This window comes from Eschrichtius robustus, chromosome X, assembly GCF_028021215.1.
Source record: "Eschrichtius robustus isolate mEscRob2 chromosome X, mEscRob2.pri, whole genome shotgun sequence".
In the NCBI taxonomy this organism is placed as follows: domain Eukaryota; kingdom Metazoa; phylum Chordata; class Mammalia; order Artiodactyla; family Eschrichtiidae; genus Eschrichtius; species Eschrichtius robustus.
In genome coordinates, this window is record NC_090845.1 from 44027111 (window position 1) to 44048801 (window position 21691).

A 21691-nucleotide genomic window follows, 5' to 3' on the forward strand; every position below is an offset into this window, starting at 1 on the left:
ACTCCCAGAAAGATAACTGGCTCCTCCTGCATTCCCTGTGAGCTGCGGTTCCCACCGTGGTGAAAAGGTGGCCCCAAACCTGTCTCGGACCCTAACAGATGCCATAAATGACACAACTTCTACTCTAGAAGGCTCCCCCACCCCCCAAAAAGTCTAAATTCTTTAGCCAGGCTGTCACGAGCAATCCGAGGAGCGAGTTAGCTTTAGCAATACCTCTTGCTGCACTTATATAAATACTACAGGTCAAGTAGAACAATTTCTGATGAGGCTAAAAGAAAAAGGCACCTGGCTCTCTACAAGAGGCCAGCTGGACCATGGGACATGTTTCCATGGCCTGGGTTGGGTCATCTAGGCCCCTGTGTCCCGAGTCTATTACGAGGACGAATCATCACCTTGTTTCTGGTAACTGCCTGTGGTGCTTTTGGCCGATGGATCCTGTCCAGAGTCGTAAATGCCGCTGTGCAGCCCTTGTCACATCAGAAGATTCAGTACCTCATCCTGCAACAAAAGGAGCAGGAGAGACTTGCCCAAGTCCTCCTGCAGACAATTTTCTCGGTGCCACCTCCAGATCAGCAATATCTCAGCAATGGTGATGATTAGAATATATAAATTCATGTCCTGTGGCCTGACCTCATCTGACCTTGGATGAAAGGGGGGGGATGAGAAAGAAATGCAGCCCCTGACATCCAGGAGCTGGCCTGGCACTCACAGCAAGGCCTTGGTGCTCTCCCGATGGACATGACCAATTTCACAGATTCCCAACATCAGACAAGGCCACTCTATGACCGTAATGGATCAAGACAAAAGCTAGACTAATAAGCATTGTCCAAATTCCCCAAATGACTAAACATCACCCTCTCCTAGCTCATATGAATGGGTGCTGCTTCTTTATCAATCACTCCCTTCGCCTCACCTTTCTAGATAAGGATTAAGATACCCAATCATAGACTCACCCCCACTTTCTGACAGCCTCCAATCCGTGGACCCTCCCCCCAAATCTCCTAACACAAGGCCACATCCCGTAATAGAATCTAACACCTTCTTACCGAGACATCGCATGGTGTATATGTTCTCCTTTGTGGCAAGGAATCAATGAACCCAGATTTGTGTGACTGGACGAACAAATTAATGAATGAAGGGGCTTATAATAAAAGATCCAGGACTTACCCTCTAAGAGCTCATAATGTAGCAGGAGAGACAGACAAACCAACGGTTCTCAGTCAGTGTGATGAGTATTGTGATAAAACGTAAAGACAGGATGCTGTACAAGTGACATGTCAGAGCCAGGGGTTTCAGTGAAGGCTTCCTGGTGGAGGGGGCACTAGGGTGAATCTTAGGTAGGAGTTAGTCCAGTACAGAGGTAGGGGTTGGATTTAGTGGGAGGAAAAACGTGTCTAGTCAGAGAATAGCAAGTTCAAAGGCAAGAAGCAGAGAGAGTATATAGCTAGACCATGACTGAGGTCAAGAAGGGACTACCAGCAAGTCTTCAGGGCCTTATATGCTTTTGGGTCCATTGAAGGGTGGTAGGATTAGATTGTATTTTATAAAGATTCAATAACCACATACTGTGATCAAAGTTAACAAATCATTTACCTCCAGATGTTAAGATGGATACAGCATCACTTTTATTGTATTGCCAAAAAGGCATAAATTGAATTAACCATGAGGAAAAAGCAAATTAAGGAACATTCTGCACTTTGAACTCCAAAAATATCAATGTCATAAAAGAAAAAAAGGCTGGGGAGCTGTCCCAGGTTAAAGGAGACTAAACACAGCTAAACACAATGCTTTACCTTGGATTGGAATTAGGAACGAAATACATTTTTTTCTTTTGCTAGAAAGAACATTAGTGGGACAACTGATGAAACTCAGCTAGATAATACTGTATGGATGTTAATTGCCTGATCTTGGGAATTCCCTGGCAGTCCAGTGGTTAGGACTCCACGCTTTCACTGCTGCTGTGAGCCTGGGTTCAATCCCTGGTCGGGGAACTAAGATTGCCACAAGCCACGTGGTGTGACCAAAAAAAAAAAAAATCCCTGATTTTTAAAAAAATTTTATTTATTTATTTATTTATTTATTTATTTATGGCTGTGTTGGGTCTTCGTTTCTGTGCGAGGGCTTTCTCTAGTTGCGGCAAGCGGGGGCCACTCTTCATTGCGGTGCGCGGGCCTCTCGCTATCGCGGCCTCTCTTGTTGCAGAGCACAGGCTCCAGACGCGCAGGCTCAGTAATTGTGGCTCACGGGCCCAGTTGCTCCACGGCATGTGAGATCTTCCCAGCCCAGGGCTCGAACCCGTGTCCCCTGCATTGGCAGGCAGATTCTCAACCACTGCGCCACCAGGGAAGCCCCCAAATTGCCTGATCTTGATACCTGTACTGTGGTTATATAAGAGAATGTCCTTGTCTTCAGGAAATGCACACCACAGTATTTAAAGGTAAAGGAGCACCATGTCTGTAACTAACTCTCAAACTGTTCAGAAAAAAATATATATATATATGTGTAAATGAGAGAAGGATAAAGCAAATGTGGTAAACTGTTAACATTTGGGGAACCTAGATGAAGGGTAGTCATGAATTCTTTATATTATTCCTGCAACTTTTCTGTAAGACTGAATTTTTTTCAAAATATAGTTACCCCTTCCCTACCAAAAAAAAAAAAATGCATGTAGTTGAACAAGCTCTATGTGTCAGCACTGTGGTGGGACTTGGGAAGGAGAGGGTAAATAAGATGCATCCCCTGCTCTACAGGACTCATGGTCTAGCGGGCCATCTTGGCAGCGGATCCAAAGGTGTGAGACAAGACCTCCAAGAAGATGACAACAATTTGGGCAAGAAATGGGGAAGGCCTGAATGAACTAGGGCAGTGCCAACGTAGCTGGAAGGACATTAAAGGGACAATATTTATGATCTGGTGACTAACTGGACTTGAGGTAGGGAACAAGAGAAGTCTAGTGAGATGTCCAGGCTTCTTACACAGTCCATTGGCCGGACCATGGTCCCAGTCACCAAGACAGAGTGCTCGGGCAGTTTGTGGAGAGTAATGGGATTGGGTTTGGACAGCTCAGTGGTGCTGTTAAGTAGAGGGTTTGAGCTACAGGACTGTAGTTTAGGGGAAAGATCTGAGCTGAGATATATTTGGGGGAGTCATCAGCATCGAGGATTTAGAGGAAGCCGCGAGATAAGAAGAAGGCACAAGAGAACCCCAACATCTGGAGATCGCAGTCCCAGTCTTTGCCTCACCCAAGAAAATGTCCTTCAAGTTCTTACTTTTCTACCGATGGTTTGGGCTCTTTGCCAGATTTTTCCCAGCTGGATGTGTGGCTTTCGGAGGCTCCTCACTTTGTAGACTCCCTTCCCACGCGTAAATGGGGACATGGGAGAGTAGTTGTCTTAAGTACCTCCCGGTGTGAAGGCGAAATAACTGAGGCCATAAACACCAGTTATTCTAAGTACTGACCGTAAACTGAACTGAGATTGCTCCAACCATCTCCTGCCTGCCTAGAGCCTTGTGCCTTTAGGTATTGATTTCTGGTTCTTCCTCCTTAGTGAATTAAAGGAAATTAGAATGCCACAATGATTGTGATTTGAGTGCGATTTGATAGTGCAGATGGCAAAGAATGGGACACTTGATTGAGAGATATAAATGATGAGGTAACACGGACCTTGGATTCAACACATACAATAAAATGCGTAAATCTCAAGTGTGGCCCTGGATGGTTTTTGACAGTACATACACCTGTGCAACTCACGCCTCCATCGGGATACAAAACAGCTTCATCACCCCAGAAAATTCCCTCAACTCCCCTTCACAGTTAATACCTGACTTGCATCCCCCAGGAGCAGACACCGTTCTGTTTACCTCCCTCCCTTAATTTTATTTTTTAATGTTTTAAACTTGTGGGTTATTTAGAGAGAGCATGGATGGTCAGGTGGCAGAGCCAGGAATGCATTTAGGCTCTCAATGGAGAATGTGAAACTGAGTGCAGTTTAGGAATATTTATTCCACAGGATTTTTTTTTTATTGAGGTATAGTTGATGTACAATATTACATAAGTTTCAGATGTACAGCATAGTGATTCACAATTTTTAAAGGTTATATTCCACTTATAGTTATTATAAAATATTGGCTATATTCCCTGTGCTGTACAATATTTCCTTGTATCTTATTTATTTTATACATAGTAGTTTGTGCCTCTTACTCCACTACCTCTACCTTGCCCTTCCCCCCTTCCCTCTCCCCACTGGTAACCACTAGTTTGTTCTCTATGTCTGTGAGTCTGCTTCGTTGTGTTATATTCATTAGTGTGTTGTATTTTTTAGATTCCATCTATAAGTGATATCACACAGGATTTGTCTTTCTCTGTCTGACTTATTTCACTAAGCATCAAATAAAGCCTCTCCTCTTGCCCCACCAAAAACATTTTGCAAGAGTTGGCCTCCAGTTGACTCTTCTCCACTAGGAAAATAGGATTTGTTTAACCGCTTGAACTTTCCTTTTGAACCTGTTTGTGTTTAACCGGACCCTCGACTCAATCTCTCGGTGAGGCATTTGGATAACTTTTTTTGGTTAAGTCAGAGATTACCTTTAGCTATCCGTCCAAACTCCAAAGCTTAGGTTCACTGGGCTCCAAGCCTCTGTCCCACCTCCCTGCCCCCCGGCGGGCTCTGCTGGATTCTTCCTGCCGAGGAGGAGGGAAGGCGTGGAGGGAATCGGTTCCCACCCACAGCCCCGGCCGGGTGACTCTCCACCGCGGGCCCTGCTCTGCCACCTGACCTCCGAGCCCCCTGCAAGTCATCAGGCTGGTGAGTGCCCTGCTCAGGCCGGCCTCCCCGCCCCCTCTCTGGAGAGGGGACATCTGACGACAGCCAGCCCCATCCCCAAACCCGTGCGGCTGAAAGGAGACCGACCCCCTCTGCCACCCGGGGACCCGCGCCCCGCGCGCGCCCCACTCGGCCGGCCGGGGCTGGGGAGGAGGCGGGCGCAACCTTCAGCTTCCCCGGGGCACCGGAGGCCGCGGCCGCGCCGCCAGCCAGTACCGGGCCCCGCGCCCGCACAGGTGGCCCGAGCAGAAAAGGGACATTTGCCAGACACCCCCTCCCCCCGGCTTGCACCACGGAGCGTGGGGTTAAAAGTTGCGATTGCAAAAGTCCCGCGTCTGATCTTGGGCCTTATCTCAGATTGACAGCCGGAAGGCCTTTAGAACCTCTGCCAATTTTTAACAGCCAGTGAGGACTGCAAATGCTGCAGCGCTGGCAGGCAGCATTTGAGGACGATTTGAGCTGTGTTTCTTTAAAAAAAAAAAAAAAAGCGGTTTATCGAAGGTAATATTAAACCAAAGATTATTTTCCCCTATCATTAATTTGCCCATCCATGTGTGGGACCAGTGACTCCAAATCAGATAATTGTCAAGGAGAAGGGTGAAGATGCAGGCAGTTTTGATCATCATCAGGACGCAGTCTGGGAAAGAGAGAAGGCTCTTGAAAGTTGTCTGTCTTTCCTCTCCCACGTGGGTTTCTTAAGTAAGGATTTTTTCTTTTCTGATAATTTTTCTTTTTCTTCTACCTGTTCGCTGGTCACAGCCTCTGGCCTAAAGTCCCAGAATAGAATGTTCCTGCCTGTGGAGTTCCAGACTCCTTGCCAAACTGGCATGGTGCCTTCCTAGGCAGCAAGAAATAGCTGAGGGGCTGTCATTCCCTACAGTGGTGCCCAAACGATGTCCTTTTCTCCCCCCTTTCCATTGTCTGAATTTGAAAATGGATGTTATAGAGAACAGACTGGTGGTTGCCAAGGGGGAGGGGGCTGGGGGAGGGATGGAGTGGGAGGTTGGGATTAGCAGATGTAAGCTTTTATATATAGAATGGATAAACAACAAGGTCCTACTGTACATCACAGAGAACTATATTCAACATCTTATGAAAAACCATAATGGAAAAGAATATATTAAAAAAAGAATGTATATACATATATATATATGTATAACTGAATCACTTTGCTGTACAGCAGTAATTAACACAACATTGTAAATCAACTATACTTCAATAAAAAAAAGAATATGGATGTTATTTCTACTTTAGTGTATTATCACTGATGAACTGCATTTCTAAAAATGCAGTTCAGAAAAGTGCAGAGCAGGAAGATTGGCCTTTGGGCCGTCAGAGAAGGCAATCAACACCATGCACGGATGGGAAGGGCAGCAGGAGAAGGACGCCCAGAGGGCCACCAATGAGGGAGTTTCCCACCCCCTGACCCGCCTTGGGGGCTTGGGTGCTGGCATAAAGGCAGCCTTGCCTTGTAGAAGCAGCCAGCTCTCTCTGGGGGTCACTAGCGCCAAGGTGTGGATGTTGGAGTGTTGCTTTTTTTCTCTCTCTTTTTAAGAGAAACCTTGAAAAAAAAAAGCACCGGTAAGTTGATTGAAGATCTCTTGTGTTATGGCCTATCAGCTCTTTCTTCTTTTTTATCTGTCTCGTCCTGCCACATTGCATATTTTGTTCTGATCTGGGGAAAGTGTGTCCAGCCTTTCCAGTTCTGATTTTAAAAACTCAATCTGTATTGGGATCTTACCAGCGTCTTAGGTGTTTTGCTGAATTTGCTTTATCTCTGTTGTCTTCAGTAAATCTCCCCCATGACAATGTCTTCCGCTAAGATTGAGTGTGTTTTGCGGGAGAACTGGCGCTGCGGTGAGTCTCCAGTGTGGGAGGAGGCATCCAACTCTCTGCTCTTCGTAGATATTCCTGCAAAAACGGTTTGCCGGTGGGATTCGCTCAGCAAGCAAGTGCAGCAAGTGACCGTGGGTAAGGATGAAGGATGGGCTTGGATCTGCCCAGACAGCCATCTCTTCCCTGGGGAGGGGCGGTCACCTAATGTGTCATTCCTCCGGGACCTTCTTGTTAAAGCGTACTGAATATGCTTGAAAACTGTTGGATTGTCATCCTTTCTGTGTCCCCCACTTTGACCCAGGAGTAAAATCTGAATGGTCAATACTTTCCTCTTCCCCTGCGGGTGCCGGGCAACATTCCCCATTGTGTTTTGGATGGTGAGTCACGGTAGGATCTTTCCTTAATACCTTCAGTTAACAGCCGTGAAAGTTGGAGACCTGGTTTGTGGCACAGCAAAGGTTATCTACCTTGAGTCAGGCCAAGGCCTTAATTTGCAAAAAATAATAATAATAATAACAACAGATATATGCCCTCTTTGTGCAAAGAGGAGCTTTTGGACTTAGAAAGCATTAACCGGGACTTTCTGTTCACTGTTCAAAATAGGATTCACAAAGGAATTTCGAGTGCATTGGAGTATGATTCTGTTAATGGCCCTGTGATTTCCCATGGAGGGGTTTATCACATTCTATGGCCCAAGGGTATGGGCTTGACTAGAGATAAAGAAGTTTCTTCTTTTCATTCTTGTGTTCGTGGGAAAGAGATACCAGGAATTCCTGTGACCTCAGGATGCTCTCTCTCAACCCAGAACTGGGGACCTTTTTTTTTTTAGATGAGAGGGAACAGCTTTTAATTCACTCACGGACATGACTGTGGCTAGAGGCAAAATGACTGTGACCCGCTGTGATCAGACTTGGGGGAGGGACCCATCACCTTCCCTAGTCTCTCTTTCCCAGTATGCACACATTAGGGATATATTCCTACCCCTAATCTTCAAAACAAAAACAAAACAAAACAAAAAAACCCCCAAACCCTGGGAAGGGCTTGTGGTGTCCACAGTAGCTTAAAAGCTAACAGAAGCCTCAGGCCACAGGTTCGGATCCCTGATGAGGATATGACGCTCCTACTAGTGTCTTGCACATTCCCTGGGACCCTCCACGGCTCGAATCAACTTCTGCACAGGGCACCAAGCGTCTTGCACTGAATAGATGCTTAGGAAATGTTTTCACAATAAAGTCTGTCAATTTGTTTCCTGTGAGTACTCACCATGGTAATCAATCTCTCCACTTAAAAAAAAAAGTTTCCTTATACGTGGAAAAATGTGAAACCCAGGAAACCTAAAATTTAAATATACAAAATATAGTAGTATAAGGAAGACGTGATTTTTTAAATCACTGCATCTACATTTCTATTATTTTTTAATCATGCTTACTTCCAAAAAGGATTTAAGAAACAATTTTCAATTCAATACATACAAAATAGGGTCCCTTTAAAAAGACAAGTCCTAATTTTAAAAAAAAAAAAAGACAAGCCCTGTACTTGAGGGAGAGAGAGATGTCATAAAACCCAGTTCCTGGAACTAAACACAGTTTGTGTCCCTGCATTTCCTGAAGATCGGGCAAACTGAGCATCGCTTGCTCTGTGACAACTGCCCTGGTTTACACACCACCCCCTTAGGAACCTCTCCTCTGAACTTGCTGTGGCACCTGCCCCAGTGTATGGCGGGGCTGCTGTGGTTTGACTTCTCTGCTTCTCCCGCTAGACTGGGAGCTTCCAGAGGAGGTGGGTTTCGTTCATCTTTCCATCCATGCTGCCCGGAACAGCACACGGAGTTCATGCTCAACGAATATACTTGGTTATGTAACCGTCACTATTCAACAGAGAGGAGGGAGCACTCCCCTTGCCAAAAGAGCTGCAACCTCTTAGAGATGCCGGGTGGCGTGATGGACACAGTGTGACTACTGGCTGCCCTCTGACTGCTGCTTTTACCTCTGCAGATGCCCCAGTCAGCTCTGTGGCCCTTCGCCAGTCAGGAGGCTACGTCGCCACAGTTGGAACAAAGTTCTGTGCTTTGAACTGGGAAGATCAGTCAGCAGTTGTCTTGGCCACAGTAGATAAAGACAAGAAAAACAATCGATTCAATGACGGGAAGGTGGATCCCGCTGGGAGATACTTTGCCGGTATGGTTTATCTTTAGCACCTACTTACTGAGCTTTGGGGAAGACCAGAATATGACTTACAAAAGCCTCACAGCTGCAGTAGTAAAAGAAGTATTCGTAACAGGTCTTGGGTTCTTCTTTTATTATTACTTAAGTCACTTGTATCCAAAAAAAAAAAATCCCATGAGAAAAACTTCATAGATATCCCTTTCAACTGCTGTCTCTAGCAGACTAAAATTTGTATTGTATTTTTGTAGTTTAAATGAGTTTTAAGATAGAGGTTGTGTTGTGGTTACTGTTTAAATTGGAAATAATTTCAAACTTTCAGAAGAAAAAAGTAACAATAGTACAAACAACACCTGTATAGCCTTTACCTAGACTCACCTATTGTCAACATTTTGTTCCAACTGCTCTCTCAATACATAAACATTTTTCTCCAGGATCATTTGGAAGTAAGTTGCATATATCATGTGCCTTTACCTCTAAAATACTTCAGTGTGAATTTCCCAAGAAAAAAATGACATATTCTTACATGACCATAGTACAGTAATCAACTCAAAGAAGTTTAACATTATGACAATTTTATATGATGTACTATCTATATTTCAGTTTTGTCAATTTGCCAAATAATGTCCTTTATAGCATTCTTTCCCTCCAGTACAGAATCCAGTCTAGGATTATGTACTGCATTTAGTTGTCATTTCTCTTTAGTCTTCTTTCATCTGGAATGGAACATAGCCTTTCTTTGTTTTTTATGACATTGCCATTTTTGAAGACTACAATCTCACCCAACTCCCCTCTTTTTTAACAGAACATTCCTCATGTTTTTGCGTTTGTCTAATGTTTCCTTGTGATTAGATTGGTGCTACATATTCATGGCTGGAATCACTGCATAGGTGCTGTTCTGTCCTTCTCGGGGTATCCCATCTGGATACCATCTGTCCCTCATTGGTGATGTCAGTTTTGATCACCCAGTTGAGGTCTTAGATTTCTCTACTGCATAGTTAACTATTTTTAAATTGCAATTTATAAGCAGTTTGTGGGGTCTGTTAGTGATCTATTGCTGTGTAACAAATTACCCTGAAATTTAGTGGCTTAAAATAACAAACAGGGCTTCCCTGGTGGCACAGTGGTTGAGAATCTGCCTGCCAATGCAGGGGACACGGGTTCGAGCCCTGGTCCGGGAAGATCCCACATGCCGCGGAGCAGCTAGGCCCGTGAGCCACAACTACTGAGCCTGCGCGTCTGGAGCCCGTGCTCCGCAACAAGAGAGGCCGCGACAGTGAGAGGCCCGCGCACCGCGATGAGGAGTGGCCCCCGCTTGCCACAAGTAGAGAAAGCCCTCGCACAGAAACGAAGACCCAACACAGCCATAAATAAACATTAAAAATTAAAAAAAAATAACAACATATATTATCTCACATAGTTTCTGAAGGTCAAGAACCTGGGTCTGGCTTGGCTGGATGGTTCAAGGCTATGTCCTGAAGTTGCAGTCAAGCTGTTGGCTGGGGCTACAGCCTTGGAGGGAGCTGGAGTCTCTGAAGCGGCCTGGAGGATCTGCTTCAAATCTCACTCACATGGCAGGCAGTTGGCAGGAGGCTTCATTTCCTTACTGCGTGGGCCTCTCCATAGGACTGCCCGGGACATGGCTTCCCCCAGAGCCAGTGATGAGAGGCAGAGAGAGAGAGAGAAAGAGAGAAAGCCCAAGATGGAAGCTACAGTCCTATTATAACCAATCTCAGAAGTGACATAGCATCACTTCTGCCATGTGCTATTGGTCACAAAATTATGGAGGGGACTAGACAAGGGTGTGAATACTGGGTCATCTTAGAGGCTGGCTACAACATGCGGAGATACTTTAAGTCCAAGCAAATATCCTGGTCCTCATCAAAATATCTTCCTTAGGTTTTATATTCCTTGATGATTCTCACTTGAAGCCATCTTTATTATGATGGCTGCAGAATGACTTATATACAGATTTAAATGAATTTTAACTCTAGTTTGAAATTAAATAATGCATTTCACATTTAGTTCTCATTTAGCTCCCGTCCTAACAACCCTATAGTTAGCCAAAGTTGATTCTAAATCCCTGCTGTTTCCACCTCCCCACTCTGCCCCTCACATCATCAGCCATGCTGTCCTGGCTCCATTCTCTTTCTTTCTTTCTTCTTTCTTCCTTTCTTTCTTCCTTTCTCTTTCTCTCTCCTTCTTTCTTTCACTGCGCTGGGTCTTTGTTGTGGCACGCAGGATCTTTAGTTGTGGCATGCAGGATCTTTTAGTTGCAGCATGTGAACTCTTAGTTGCAGCATGCATGTGGGATCTAGTTCCCTGAGCAGGGATCGAACCCGGGGCCCCTGCATTGGGAGCATGGAGTCTTAGCCACTGGACCACCAGGGAAGTCCCTCCATTCACCTTCAACATGGAAGGTAAGTAAGATCTGAGCAGATGGTGTGGATTGTTTCCCATCTTCCTGGACTTTACACAACCACAGATCTAGTCCAGGACAGGTTGAAAGATTAAAGATGAGAATCCATTGGAAGCCCTTCTGCCAGTAATTTCTGCAGGATGAAGAAATATGATTGGATACTCTACCTCCTGTTGAAGTTGATTTTCTCTCTCCCTTATGGCTAGAAGTTTACAGCTCTGTGGCACTTGGTGAGACAAAATTAAAATGCCCTCAGAGGCCTGAGTTCTTAGCCTGGAGTCCCCAGTTCTTAACCTTTGCCCTCTGGAGACCCCTTAAAATTGTAGGCATCAGTGTGCATACATACTGGTCATGTGCATCTGTCAGAAGCACCTGAGAAACTTTTTCTAGAGAGAGTTTATAGCTTTCAGCAGGTGTTGAGAGCTGTCCCTGGCCCAGAAAAGGGTGGGGTCATCTGATAGTCTGGATGGGGGTCTCTTAGTGGTGGGTGGTACCCTGAAGGTGTCCCAACACCCAAGGTCTCACCTGTCTGGGCTCACTACTAGATGATGATAAACCAGGGCTCCAGTTTCTTTCCCACTAAGGAAGAGCCCTTTCTAAGCAGTGGGGGATCCACATTCATGTTCCAGGCATCTCTTTCTGTGAGGCAGATAGTGGGGGAAGGGGGTGGGTGGGGGTGGAATAGAAATAATAGAAACAAGCCCAACTGCCCTATAGCAAAAAAAAAAACAGGGAGGGAGGTCTGGCTTGCTGTTCAGGCTTCCCAGTTTCAGTCCATTTTCCTCTAACTCACCCTTCTTTCAGATGGCGCATGTTATAGTAAATGAGCTTTCCAATTTCTTCATTATGTTAAATCCTGCTCTGTCCTCTGAGATCACACTCAAGTCTAAGTGCATATTCCATGGGCACATGAGAAGAATGTGTATTCTGCTGTTGTTGAACGGAGTGTTCTCTATAAATGTCACTTAGGTCCAGTTTGGTTGATGGGATTCAGTTCTTCTATTTCTTTGCTGATTTTCTATCTACTTGGATCTACTACGGAGAAAGGGATGCTGACATCTCCAACCAGAATTATGGATTAGTGTGTTTCTCCTTTCAGTTCTGACTTTTGCCTTGTGTATTTTGAAGCTCTGTTGTTAAGCACATGCACATTTAGGATTATTATGTCTCCTTAGTCAAGTGACTATTTTCACAGTACGTAGTTACTCCTATTTATCCCTGGTAGTTTTCTTTGCTCTAAGTATATCTTGTCTGATACTAACATAGCCTCTACAGTTTTTTTAAATTAATATTTGCATAGGATAGGTCTTTTCCCATCCTTTTACTTTTAAGCTACATATATCCTTATATTTGAAGTGAGTTTCTTATAGACAGCATATAGTTCTATTTTCAAACAATTTATTCTGACATTATCTTAATTGATGTGTTTAGATTATTTACATTTAATGTAATTATTGATATGCTTTGACTTAGATCCACCATTTTATTATTTGTTTTCTCTTCTTTCCCTCTGTATTTTTTTGTTACTCTGTTTCCCCTTTCCTGCCTTCTTTTAGGTTATTTGAATATTTTTTAGAATTCAATTTTAATTTACTTATTGTGATTTTTCACTATATCTCTCTGTATAGTTTTTTAAGGGTTCCTGAATGGATTACAAATGTATAGTTAACTTTTCACAGTCTATCTAGAACCAATATTTTACCACTTCAATTGACAATCACCCATTTATGTCATAGTTGTCTTTATATACATAGATTTAAAATCCCATCAGAAAATGTAATTTTTGCTTTTGATCATCAGAAATATTTTAAGGAACTAAAGGGAAGAATAGTCTATTATATTTATTCATATACGTGCTATTTCTATTGCTCTTTCTTCATTCCTGTTGTTCCTTTTGGTATTTTTCCTTTTGCTGTTTCCCTTCTGTCTGAAGAACTTCCTTTAGCAATTCTTTTAGAGCAAGTCTGCTGGCTATAAATTCTCTTAGTTTTACTTCACAGGAGAAGGTCTTTATTTCACCTTCATTCTTTAAGGATATTTTCACTTGATATAAAATTCTAGGTTGACACGTTTTTTTTCTTTCAACAAATTAAAAATGTATCACTTTCTTCTGACCTCCACAGTTTCTCATGAATAATCAACAGTCATTGAAATCATTATTCTCCTATATGTTGTATGTATGTCATTTTTCTTTCATTAATCTTAAGGATTTCTATTTAACTTAAGTTTGGTTGTTTGTTTTTTGGGTTTTTGTTTGTTTGTTCTTTTTTTTTTTTTGGCCACGCCACGTGGCATGTGGCATCTTAGTTCCCCGACCAGGGATCAAACCTGTGCCCCCTGCATTGGAAGCATGGAGTCCCATCCACTGGACTGCCAGGGAAGTCCCTATTTAACTTAAGTTTTTAGAAATTTGATTATGATGTGTCTGGGTATAGGTTTCTTTGGGCTTATCCTGTTTGGGGTTTGCTCAGCTTCTCAAATATATAGTTTTATGCTTTTCACCAAACTTAGAGAGTTTTGAGCCATTACTTCTTCAAATATTTTTTGGCCCTGTATTCTTTGTCCTCTTCTCTAGGAATCTAGTGACACATATGTTAGCTCTTTTGTTGTTGTCCCACAGGTCCTTAACACTCTATTTTTTTTTCAGTCTTTTTTTCTCTCTGTGGATCAGATTGGATAATTTCTTGATCTAGCATCAGATACACTGACTCTTTCCTCTATCATCTCTATTCTGCTATTGAGTCCATCCAGTGGGTTTTTTATTTCATTAATTTTATTTTTCAGTTCTAAAATTTTCACTTGGGGATGCTTTATATCTTCTCCTCCTTTGCTGCTATTTTGAGTTTTGTTTTAAGACTCTGCAGATCATTCATTTGAGCATTTTTATAAGAGTTGCTTTAGTCTTTGTCAAGTAATTCCAACATCTGTGCCATCTCACTGTCTGCCTCTTGATTCTTTTTCCTATACGACTTGAGATTTTCATGCTTCTTTGTGTTGCCAAGTAACCTTGGATTGTATCCTGGACATTTTGACTATTACCTTATGAGATGCTGGGTCTTGTTTAAATCCTATGGAGAATGTTGATGTATTCGTTTCAGTAAGCAATCTGTATGTTTAGGTTCAGATCACAAGTTCCAACTTACTTTCTATTAGGTGCCATTAGGTGCGCCACTCAGTGGTCAGTCTGAGCCCTAGAAGGAGTTCTATCCATTAGCTCCGTTCTCCAAACCTTTAGCATGCTAATTAGAATCAGATCCATGCGTGTACAAACAGATGAGCCCAGCAGATCACAAACAACTTTATGGGGTTGCATTCCTGAACATCATCCCTCTTTACTATCTTCTAGTACTTTCCAGCTTCCTGTAGCTCCTTTTCATTCCTCCAGTCAGAAACCACCCACTTCTATGGCTGTTCTGCCTCCAGGGCCAAGTGGCAGGAGGGGAGAGAGAGAGAGAGAACATGAAAGCAATGGTGTTTGATCTGCCCTTTTGGCCCTGCAGCTTCACTAAATGGAGAGGAATGTCGCCTTCCCTCAGAGTTTTGATTCCTGTAGTTTCCTGTTGCTGACCACTCTCTGCCTTTGCTACCCTCACTGCAGAATTGCCTGGGGGCTGGTGCATGAGAAAATGGAGAAAAAGGAGTAGAAAATAAGCAGGGGGTTTCTTCCACTCTCTCTCGGAGCCGTAGGAGTGTTTTCTGCTCCTTGTGCCAGATCTAGAGGTTTCTCTCGGACCTCTTTCTGCCTGCACCACGGTGCTCACTTCCAAGTTTCAGGCTGGGTTGAGTTCAGGCCAGGACATACTAGAGGATAAAATGAAGAACTCAAGAACTCGCCACCAATTAGGTGATACTTCAAATTCTGTGTTCTTCTCTGAGCCGCCTGATAATTTACATTGCAGACTTGTCAAATAGCTATGCCATGCATTTTGTCCAGGTCTTAGAGTTTTGCTCAGTGTGAGAAAATGAGGTTGGTGCAGATGTCTGGAACCAGAACTTCTCAATGTAGTTTTAATTTGCATTATAAGCAAGGTAGTTGTCATTAAAAAAAAGAAAACCCATAGGACCCAGATTGGGATTGTATAATAATTTCCTTGATTTCATCACGGGGAAGGAGTCCTGGTGAGAGAAGATGGTGCAGTGCACGGGCGGGATGCTGTGCAGCTGAGCTCCGTGCTCTTTGGGTTTTGTAGGTACCATGGCTGAGGAAACAGCTCCAGCAGTTCTGGAGCGGCGCCAAGGGTCCCTGTACTCCCTCTTTCCCGACCACCATGTGGAAAAGTACTTTGACCAGGTGGACATCTCCAATGGTTTGGATTGGTCTCTGGACCACAAAATCTTCTATTACATCGATAGCCTGTCCTACTCCGTGGATGCTTTTGACTATGACCTGCAGACAGGAAAGATCTGTATGTACTTTTTCATTATTTTTCTTAATATTGCTGGTATTTTTTTCATATGCATATGACTAGCAGGCTGCCTCGCCCTTAACCCACTTGAAAAGGTCCTTACTTTTCAAACAAAGAACTGCCTAATGTTATGGTTCCAATATTGTAATGATTACACAGACGACTATACTGCCGGTCAAGCCATGGCTCTCAGCACAACTAAATATGGTCACAGTTGGCATAATATGGCTAGGTCCTTAATCCTTTTTCGTGCAATCATCACTAGAAAGAGGCTCACTGTAAAACGGATCCTGTCCTACCAGCTGGTGCTTAAAGGCAAATAGTATACAGCAGAATGGGACAAAAGAACAGAAAATTAGAGTTTGGGGTTGATATTTCTTATTTGTACTTTAGTTAACTATAGGCAAGTACTTAAAGACAAATTAACAACCTTTCAAAATGGAAAAGTAAAAAAAGTAGTTGCAGATTGTTCAACTCCACCAACGGGATCTAAATGAGCCATAGTTGGAAACTGGGAGGGAAGGAATTATTGGAAAGAATTTAAAAAGGAGTGCTTGAAACTTTCATGAAAGGTGCCAGACCACAAGAGCAAAACCAATCATAAAAATGACTTGAAAAAAATCATGAGTCTCATGTAGATTTAATCAGAGGCAAAATATTCCAGCGCAGATGTTTTGCTTTGAAATATGTAGTGCTCTTTTTCATGACTGTTTTTACCCACTTTACTTACACATGGTTTTAACATTTTTTCCCTTATACCTCAATCTGATTACTGTAATGACCTGGATTTTGTAGTGTAATGTTCCTCTGGATTTTGATGCTTGTTTTTTGTACATTATGATTCCCTTTAAGGCCGTCCAGTTGGTTTCAGAATACCCCTCTTTTCAGAAACAAGCTCTTCTAATATTTAGATAAGGTGATTTTGGAGCATTTAGTTGGGCAGAAACAGAACTCATACACCTTGTTAGTTTTTGTGCATGAATTGTTGGCAGCTCAAACCTGGGCCCTCGGCTGTGAGAGCATGGAGTCCTAACCACTGGACCGCCAGGGAATTCCCCAAAGTAGGCATTTTTGAAAGTAAAACAGCAAAGGTCTAACCACAGACTGAAGTGTATCTGAGGTAGGCATGCAGGGCTTCAGTTCAGGTCCCTCAAAAAGATCTTTTGTTATTTTATTAAGAATTCTGCTTTCTTTTTTCTCTCCTCCTCTGAAAGCTTAGGTAGCTGTGTCTGTACCCAAACTAAAAGGAGTGAGTCCACCCCAAATCCTACAGTACAAATCCTTTGTTGAGGGGTGCCCACTCATGTTTTTGGACATTTTTAGAGTTAGGAATCCTCCTGAATCATCCCACCTCTGGTACCCATTTGCCAGACACTGGATAAGCAGAAGTGATCAGTATTTATAATCAACTTGATTGCTCATTGTTTGACGCTCAGTATTGAGGGGCCTGTGGTTTTGGGGTGGGTGTGTGTGGTTGGTTTGTCTGTTTGTTTGTTTGTTTTTAACCATAGCCAACCGCAGAAGCGTTTACAAGCTGGAGAAAGAAGAACAAATCCCTGATGGAATGTGTATTGATGTTGAGGGGAAGCTCTGGGTGGCCTGTTACAATGGAGGAAGAGTGATCCGTTTGGATCCTGAGACAGGTAGGCCCACAGCAAAATGAAAAACCCCCTCCATGTCTAGGAAACACCAGACACTAGGGGCCAGAGAAACTTCATCACTAATAAAGTTATATAGAGATATATTCAAAGGTCTCAATTGGATGATTTTGGAAATAAAGGCCAAAGATATAGCCCAAAATGTTATAGTAAGAACTCCTTTTCCTGTAGAGGTAAATCTTTTTTGCCCAGAAGAAATTGTCAGGGAAGGTAGGTGAAATACCTGGGCGAAGTCTGACCTCCAAATCTTCTTTGAACTTTCCTATTGCTCCACAAGGGGTCCCGAAAAGTTGTGCAGGTGGAAATTTGCTAGAGCTAGAATTTAAATGAAATATTTGGTGACCTAGGGAAAAGACTCCGAACTGTGAAGTTGCCTGTTGTTAAAACAACCTCGTGCTGCTTCGGAGGGAAGGATTACTCTGAAATGTATGTGACCAGTGCCCGGGATGGGATGGACCCCGAGGGTCTACTGCAGCAACCTGAAGCTGGTGGAATTTTCAAGGTGATCTGGCTATTTCTTTTATTTTGAGGGTGAGGTGGGAGATCTTCGGTTAAGTAACTGAGTGATTGGTGCTTTTTCATACTTCCCAAACACAATTGTATTTGGCATTTAAGCTCATCATGCTAGACTTAAAAACATTTTATTGAGATTTTCTAGACCTGAAGTCCAGGACAATGTGTTCAGCCCACTTTGTACAGTGCTTTAAAATATTTTTTTGCTTCAGTGGTATTTGAAATTCTATAAATCAGTAGAATAGGCTTGGAAAACCAGTGTTTGAAACACATTTATAAGATTAGTTGATTGTTTTGATGTTGCAAGAATATTTTCAGGTTCTTAACTTTTTTTGGCAGTGAAATAAACACTGATAAGAGTTATAGATCTCTTGAGCTGAAAAGAAATGTAGAAGTCATCTGGCGCAAACCCCTTTCTTAACAGATGGGAAGAAGATAGAAATAAATTCAGTTTTCAATCCTAGTTGTAAATGGTTGCTAGTTGAATTATTATCTATGTGAATAATTGGGTTGGACCATAAATACCTAATCAAATAGTTCCTTTTTATTATAGGAAACAAAACAAGGATAATAGGTGGCTAAATATATTATTGTGAATCATAAAAATGTTTTTGGAGAATATTTGTGAATTACCTTGTATCAGAGTTTCTCTCTTTTCTTTTTTTAACAGATAACTGGCCTGGGGGTCAAAGGAATTCCTCCCTATCCCTATGCAGGATGAGTGACAGGCCTTCCTTCATAGTGGAGGAGACTTCTTAGAAGACAACTAGAAAATTCTGGTGCTGAAATTTCAGTCTAGTTACAAAAAAAAATGAAGCAATGATATTAATAGGATTAAATTTTTAATTACAATTTTTAAAACATAGAGCATTTTTAACAAGGGGTGACAGGTGGTTTTGATAACATACTATAAGGCCTTCTGCAAAAGTGCTATAGAAATATAGAGGTGTTCAACCGTCAACCAGCCTCTTGATTCTTTGCAAATTGCTGGTGGAATTGGGGGAGGGGGAAGGGACCATATTTGTTCTTTACTCTGCATTCCATACTTACTATACCTAAAGCTTTAAAACACTAATAAATAGTAGTCTGGTAATGACTTGCTATGATTACGTTCCTTTTTATTTTCATCATAATCTTATAAAATATGCTGCAGTGCCGACCTACCTTCGTATTACTTTTCCTGTATGTTATTTTACAAACTAAAATACTACTGGAGGATAAGAATCAAACATTTTGGCAAAATCTATGGTTCCGACTGCCACCTAGTAGATGTAATGTATCACTTTGGAAAGAATACTTTAAAAATAGCCTTATTGAGTTTTAATTGACCTACACACATTTAAAGTGTACAATTTGATAAGTTTGACATATATATACACATTAATGAAACCAACGCCTCAAGTAAGATAATGAATCTATCCACTACCCCAAGACTTTCCCTGTGTCCCTTTGTAATCCTTTCCCTTGGTCCTTCTGTATGCCTGCCCCCATCCCCAGGAAAGCACTGATCTGATTTCTGTCACTATAAATTAGCCTTAAAATTGGGTACTGTGATTTCTCCAACTTTGTTTTTTCAAAATTGTTTTAGCTCTTTTAGTTCCTTTGGCCTTCCATATAAATTTTAGAATCAGCTTGACTATATCTACAAAAAAATCCTGGAGCAATTTTAATTGGAATCGCTTTAAATCTGTAGAACAATTTGGAGAGAATTGGCATCTTTACTATTTTGAATCTTCCAACCCATGAACATGGCATGTCTTTCCAATTATTTAAGTCTTCTTTGATTTCTTTCATCAGCATTTTGTAGTTTTCAGCATACAGATTTTTGTTTTGTTTTGTTTTTGTTTTTGGCCGCACTGTGCAGCATGTGGGATCTTAGTTCCCCAACCAGGGATCAAACCCCTGCTCCCTGCAGTGGAAAAGTGGAGTCTTATCCACTGGACCACCAGGGAAGTCCCAAGCATACAGATCTTGTACATGTTTTGTTAGGTTTATATCCAAGTATTTCATTTTCTGAAGCTATTGTGTTATTATTATTTAAATTTTTTGTTTCCAGTTGTTCATTTATGGAAGTATGATTGGTGTTTGTATCTGATGACTTTGCTAAACTCACTTATTAGTTCTAAGGGTATCTCTATAACTTCTCTGGGATTCTTTGGATATATAATCATGTCTTCTGTGAGTAGACAGTTTTATTTTGTCCTTTCCAATATGTATATTTTAATTTCTTTTCCTTACCTTATTGCACTGACTAAGACTGCTGGCATTATGTTGAATAGGAATAGTAAGAGTGGATATCATTGCCTTGTTCCCAATCTTAGGAGAAAAGCATGCAGTCTTTCTTCAGTAAATATGATGTTAGCTGCAGAATTTTTTGTAGATGCCCTTTCTCAGGTTGAGTAAGTTCTCCTCTAGTCTAGTTTGCTGAGAGTTTTTATTAGTAGTAGTAGTAGTATTTTGGTTTTTTATTTTATTTATTTTTTTAATTTATTTTTTATTTACTTTTGGCTGAGTTGGGTCTTCCTTGCTGCACACGGGCTTTCTCTAGTTGCGGCGAGCAGGGGCTACTCTTCGTTGCGGTGCACGGACTTCTCACTGCGGTGGCTTCTCTTGTTGTGGAGCACAGGCTCTAGGCGTGCGGGCTTCAGTTGTTGTGGTGCGTGGGCTCAGTAGTTGTGGCTCGTGGGATCTAGAGCGCAAGCTCAGTAGTTGTGGCACGTGGGCTTAGTTGCTCTGTGGCATGTGGGATCTTCCCGGACCAGGGCTCAAACCCATGTCCCCTGCATTGGCAGGCGGATTCTTAACCACTGCGCCACCAGGGAAGCCCCGTAGTAGTATTTTGGATGTATTTTATCAATTTTTTTTCTGCATTTGTTGATATGATCATATGGTTTTTCTTCTTTAGACATTAATATGATAGATTTTTGCATCCCTGGGATAAACCCCGCCCTGGGTGGTGGCATATTATTCTTTTTATATATTACTGGATTCAACCTTCTAAAATTTTGTTGAGGATTTTCGCATCTATATTCATCACGGATATTGGCCTCTAGTTTTCTTTATTTCTACTGTCTTTGCCTGGTGTTGATATCAGGGTAATACTGGCCTCAGAAAATGAGTTAGAAAGTAGTCCCTCCTCTTCTATTCTCTGGAAAAGATAGTGTCTATTTATGGTTATTTATTCTTTAAACATTTAGCAAAATTCACCAGTGAAGCCATTTGGACCTGGAGATTTCTTTTTCGGAAGGTTTTTTAAACTTTCCCTAGTAATTATAGGGCTATTCACATTATCTATTTAATCTTGGTGAGGTTTGGTAGTTTCTGGCTTTCAAGGAACTATTCATTTTCGTATAAATTGTCAAATTTATGCACTTAGAGTTGTTCATAGTATTTCCTTATTTTTTTTTTTTTAATAATGTCTATGAGGTTTGTAGTAACATCCCCCTTTCTCCCTGGTACTGGTTATTTGTGTCTTCTCTATTCTTTGTCAGTCTTGCCAGAGGTTTATCAGTGTACTGATCTTTTAAAAGAACTTATTTTTTATTTCATTGATTTATCCTCTTATCTTCATTATTTTCTTCCTTCTGCTTTATTTTGATTTATGTTGTTCTTTCTCTAGCTTCTTAAATTGGAATCTTAGATTATGAATTTGGGACATTTCTTCTTTTCTAAAATAAGCATTTAATGCTATAATTTTTCCTCTCAGCACTTCTTTTTCTGCAGCTCACAAAGACTGATATGTTGTATTTCCATCTTTGTTAAGTTCAAAATATATTCTAATTTCCTTGGAGTCTTTTTGAGTGTGTTGTTTAATTTCCAAATGACTGGAGAGTTTACTGTTATCTTTTTGGCATTGACTTCAGGTTTAATTCCA

General features: G+C 41.9%; 1 protein-coding gene across 2 annotated transcripts; it reads left to right on the forward strand.

The window, feature by feature from the left end:
• The first annotated feature begins 4635 nt into the window (after positions 1-4635).
• RGN (regucalcin) lies at positions 4636-18760 on the forward strand. Of its 2 annotated transcripts, none has more exons than XM_068532909.1 (7): positions 4636-4805; positions 6614-6794; positions 8654-8836; positions 15431-15646; positions 17158-17289; positions 17652-17806; positions 18488-18760. In XM_068532909.1, the coding sequence occupies exons 2-7, from the start codon at positions 6626-6628 to the stop codon at positions 18536-18538; spliced, it is 906 nt and encodes a 301-aa protein (XP_068389010.1). In that variant the 5' UTR covers positions 4636-4805; positions 6614-6625; the 3' UTR covers positions 18539-18760. The 2 variants fall into 2 exon arrangements, with proteins under 2 accessions (XP_068389010.1, XP_068389011.1); XM_068532910.1 differs by lacking the exon at positions 4636-4805 and adding an exon at positions 6318-6404.
• The last annotated feature ends 2931 nt before the right edge of the window (positions 18761-21691 follow it).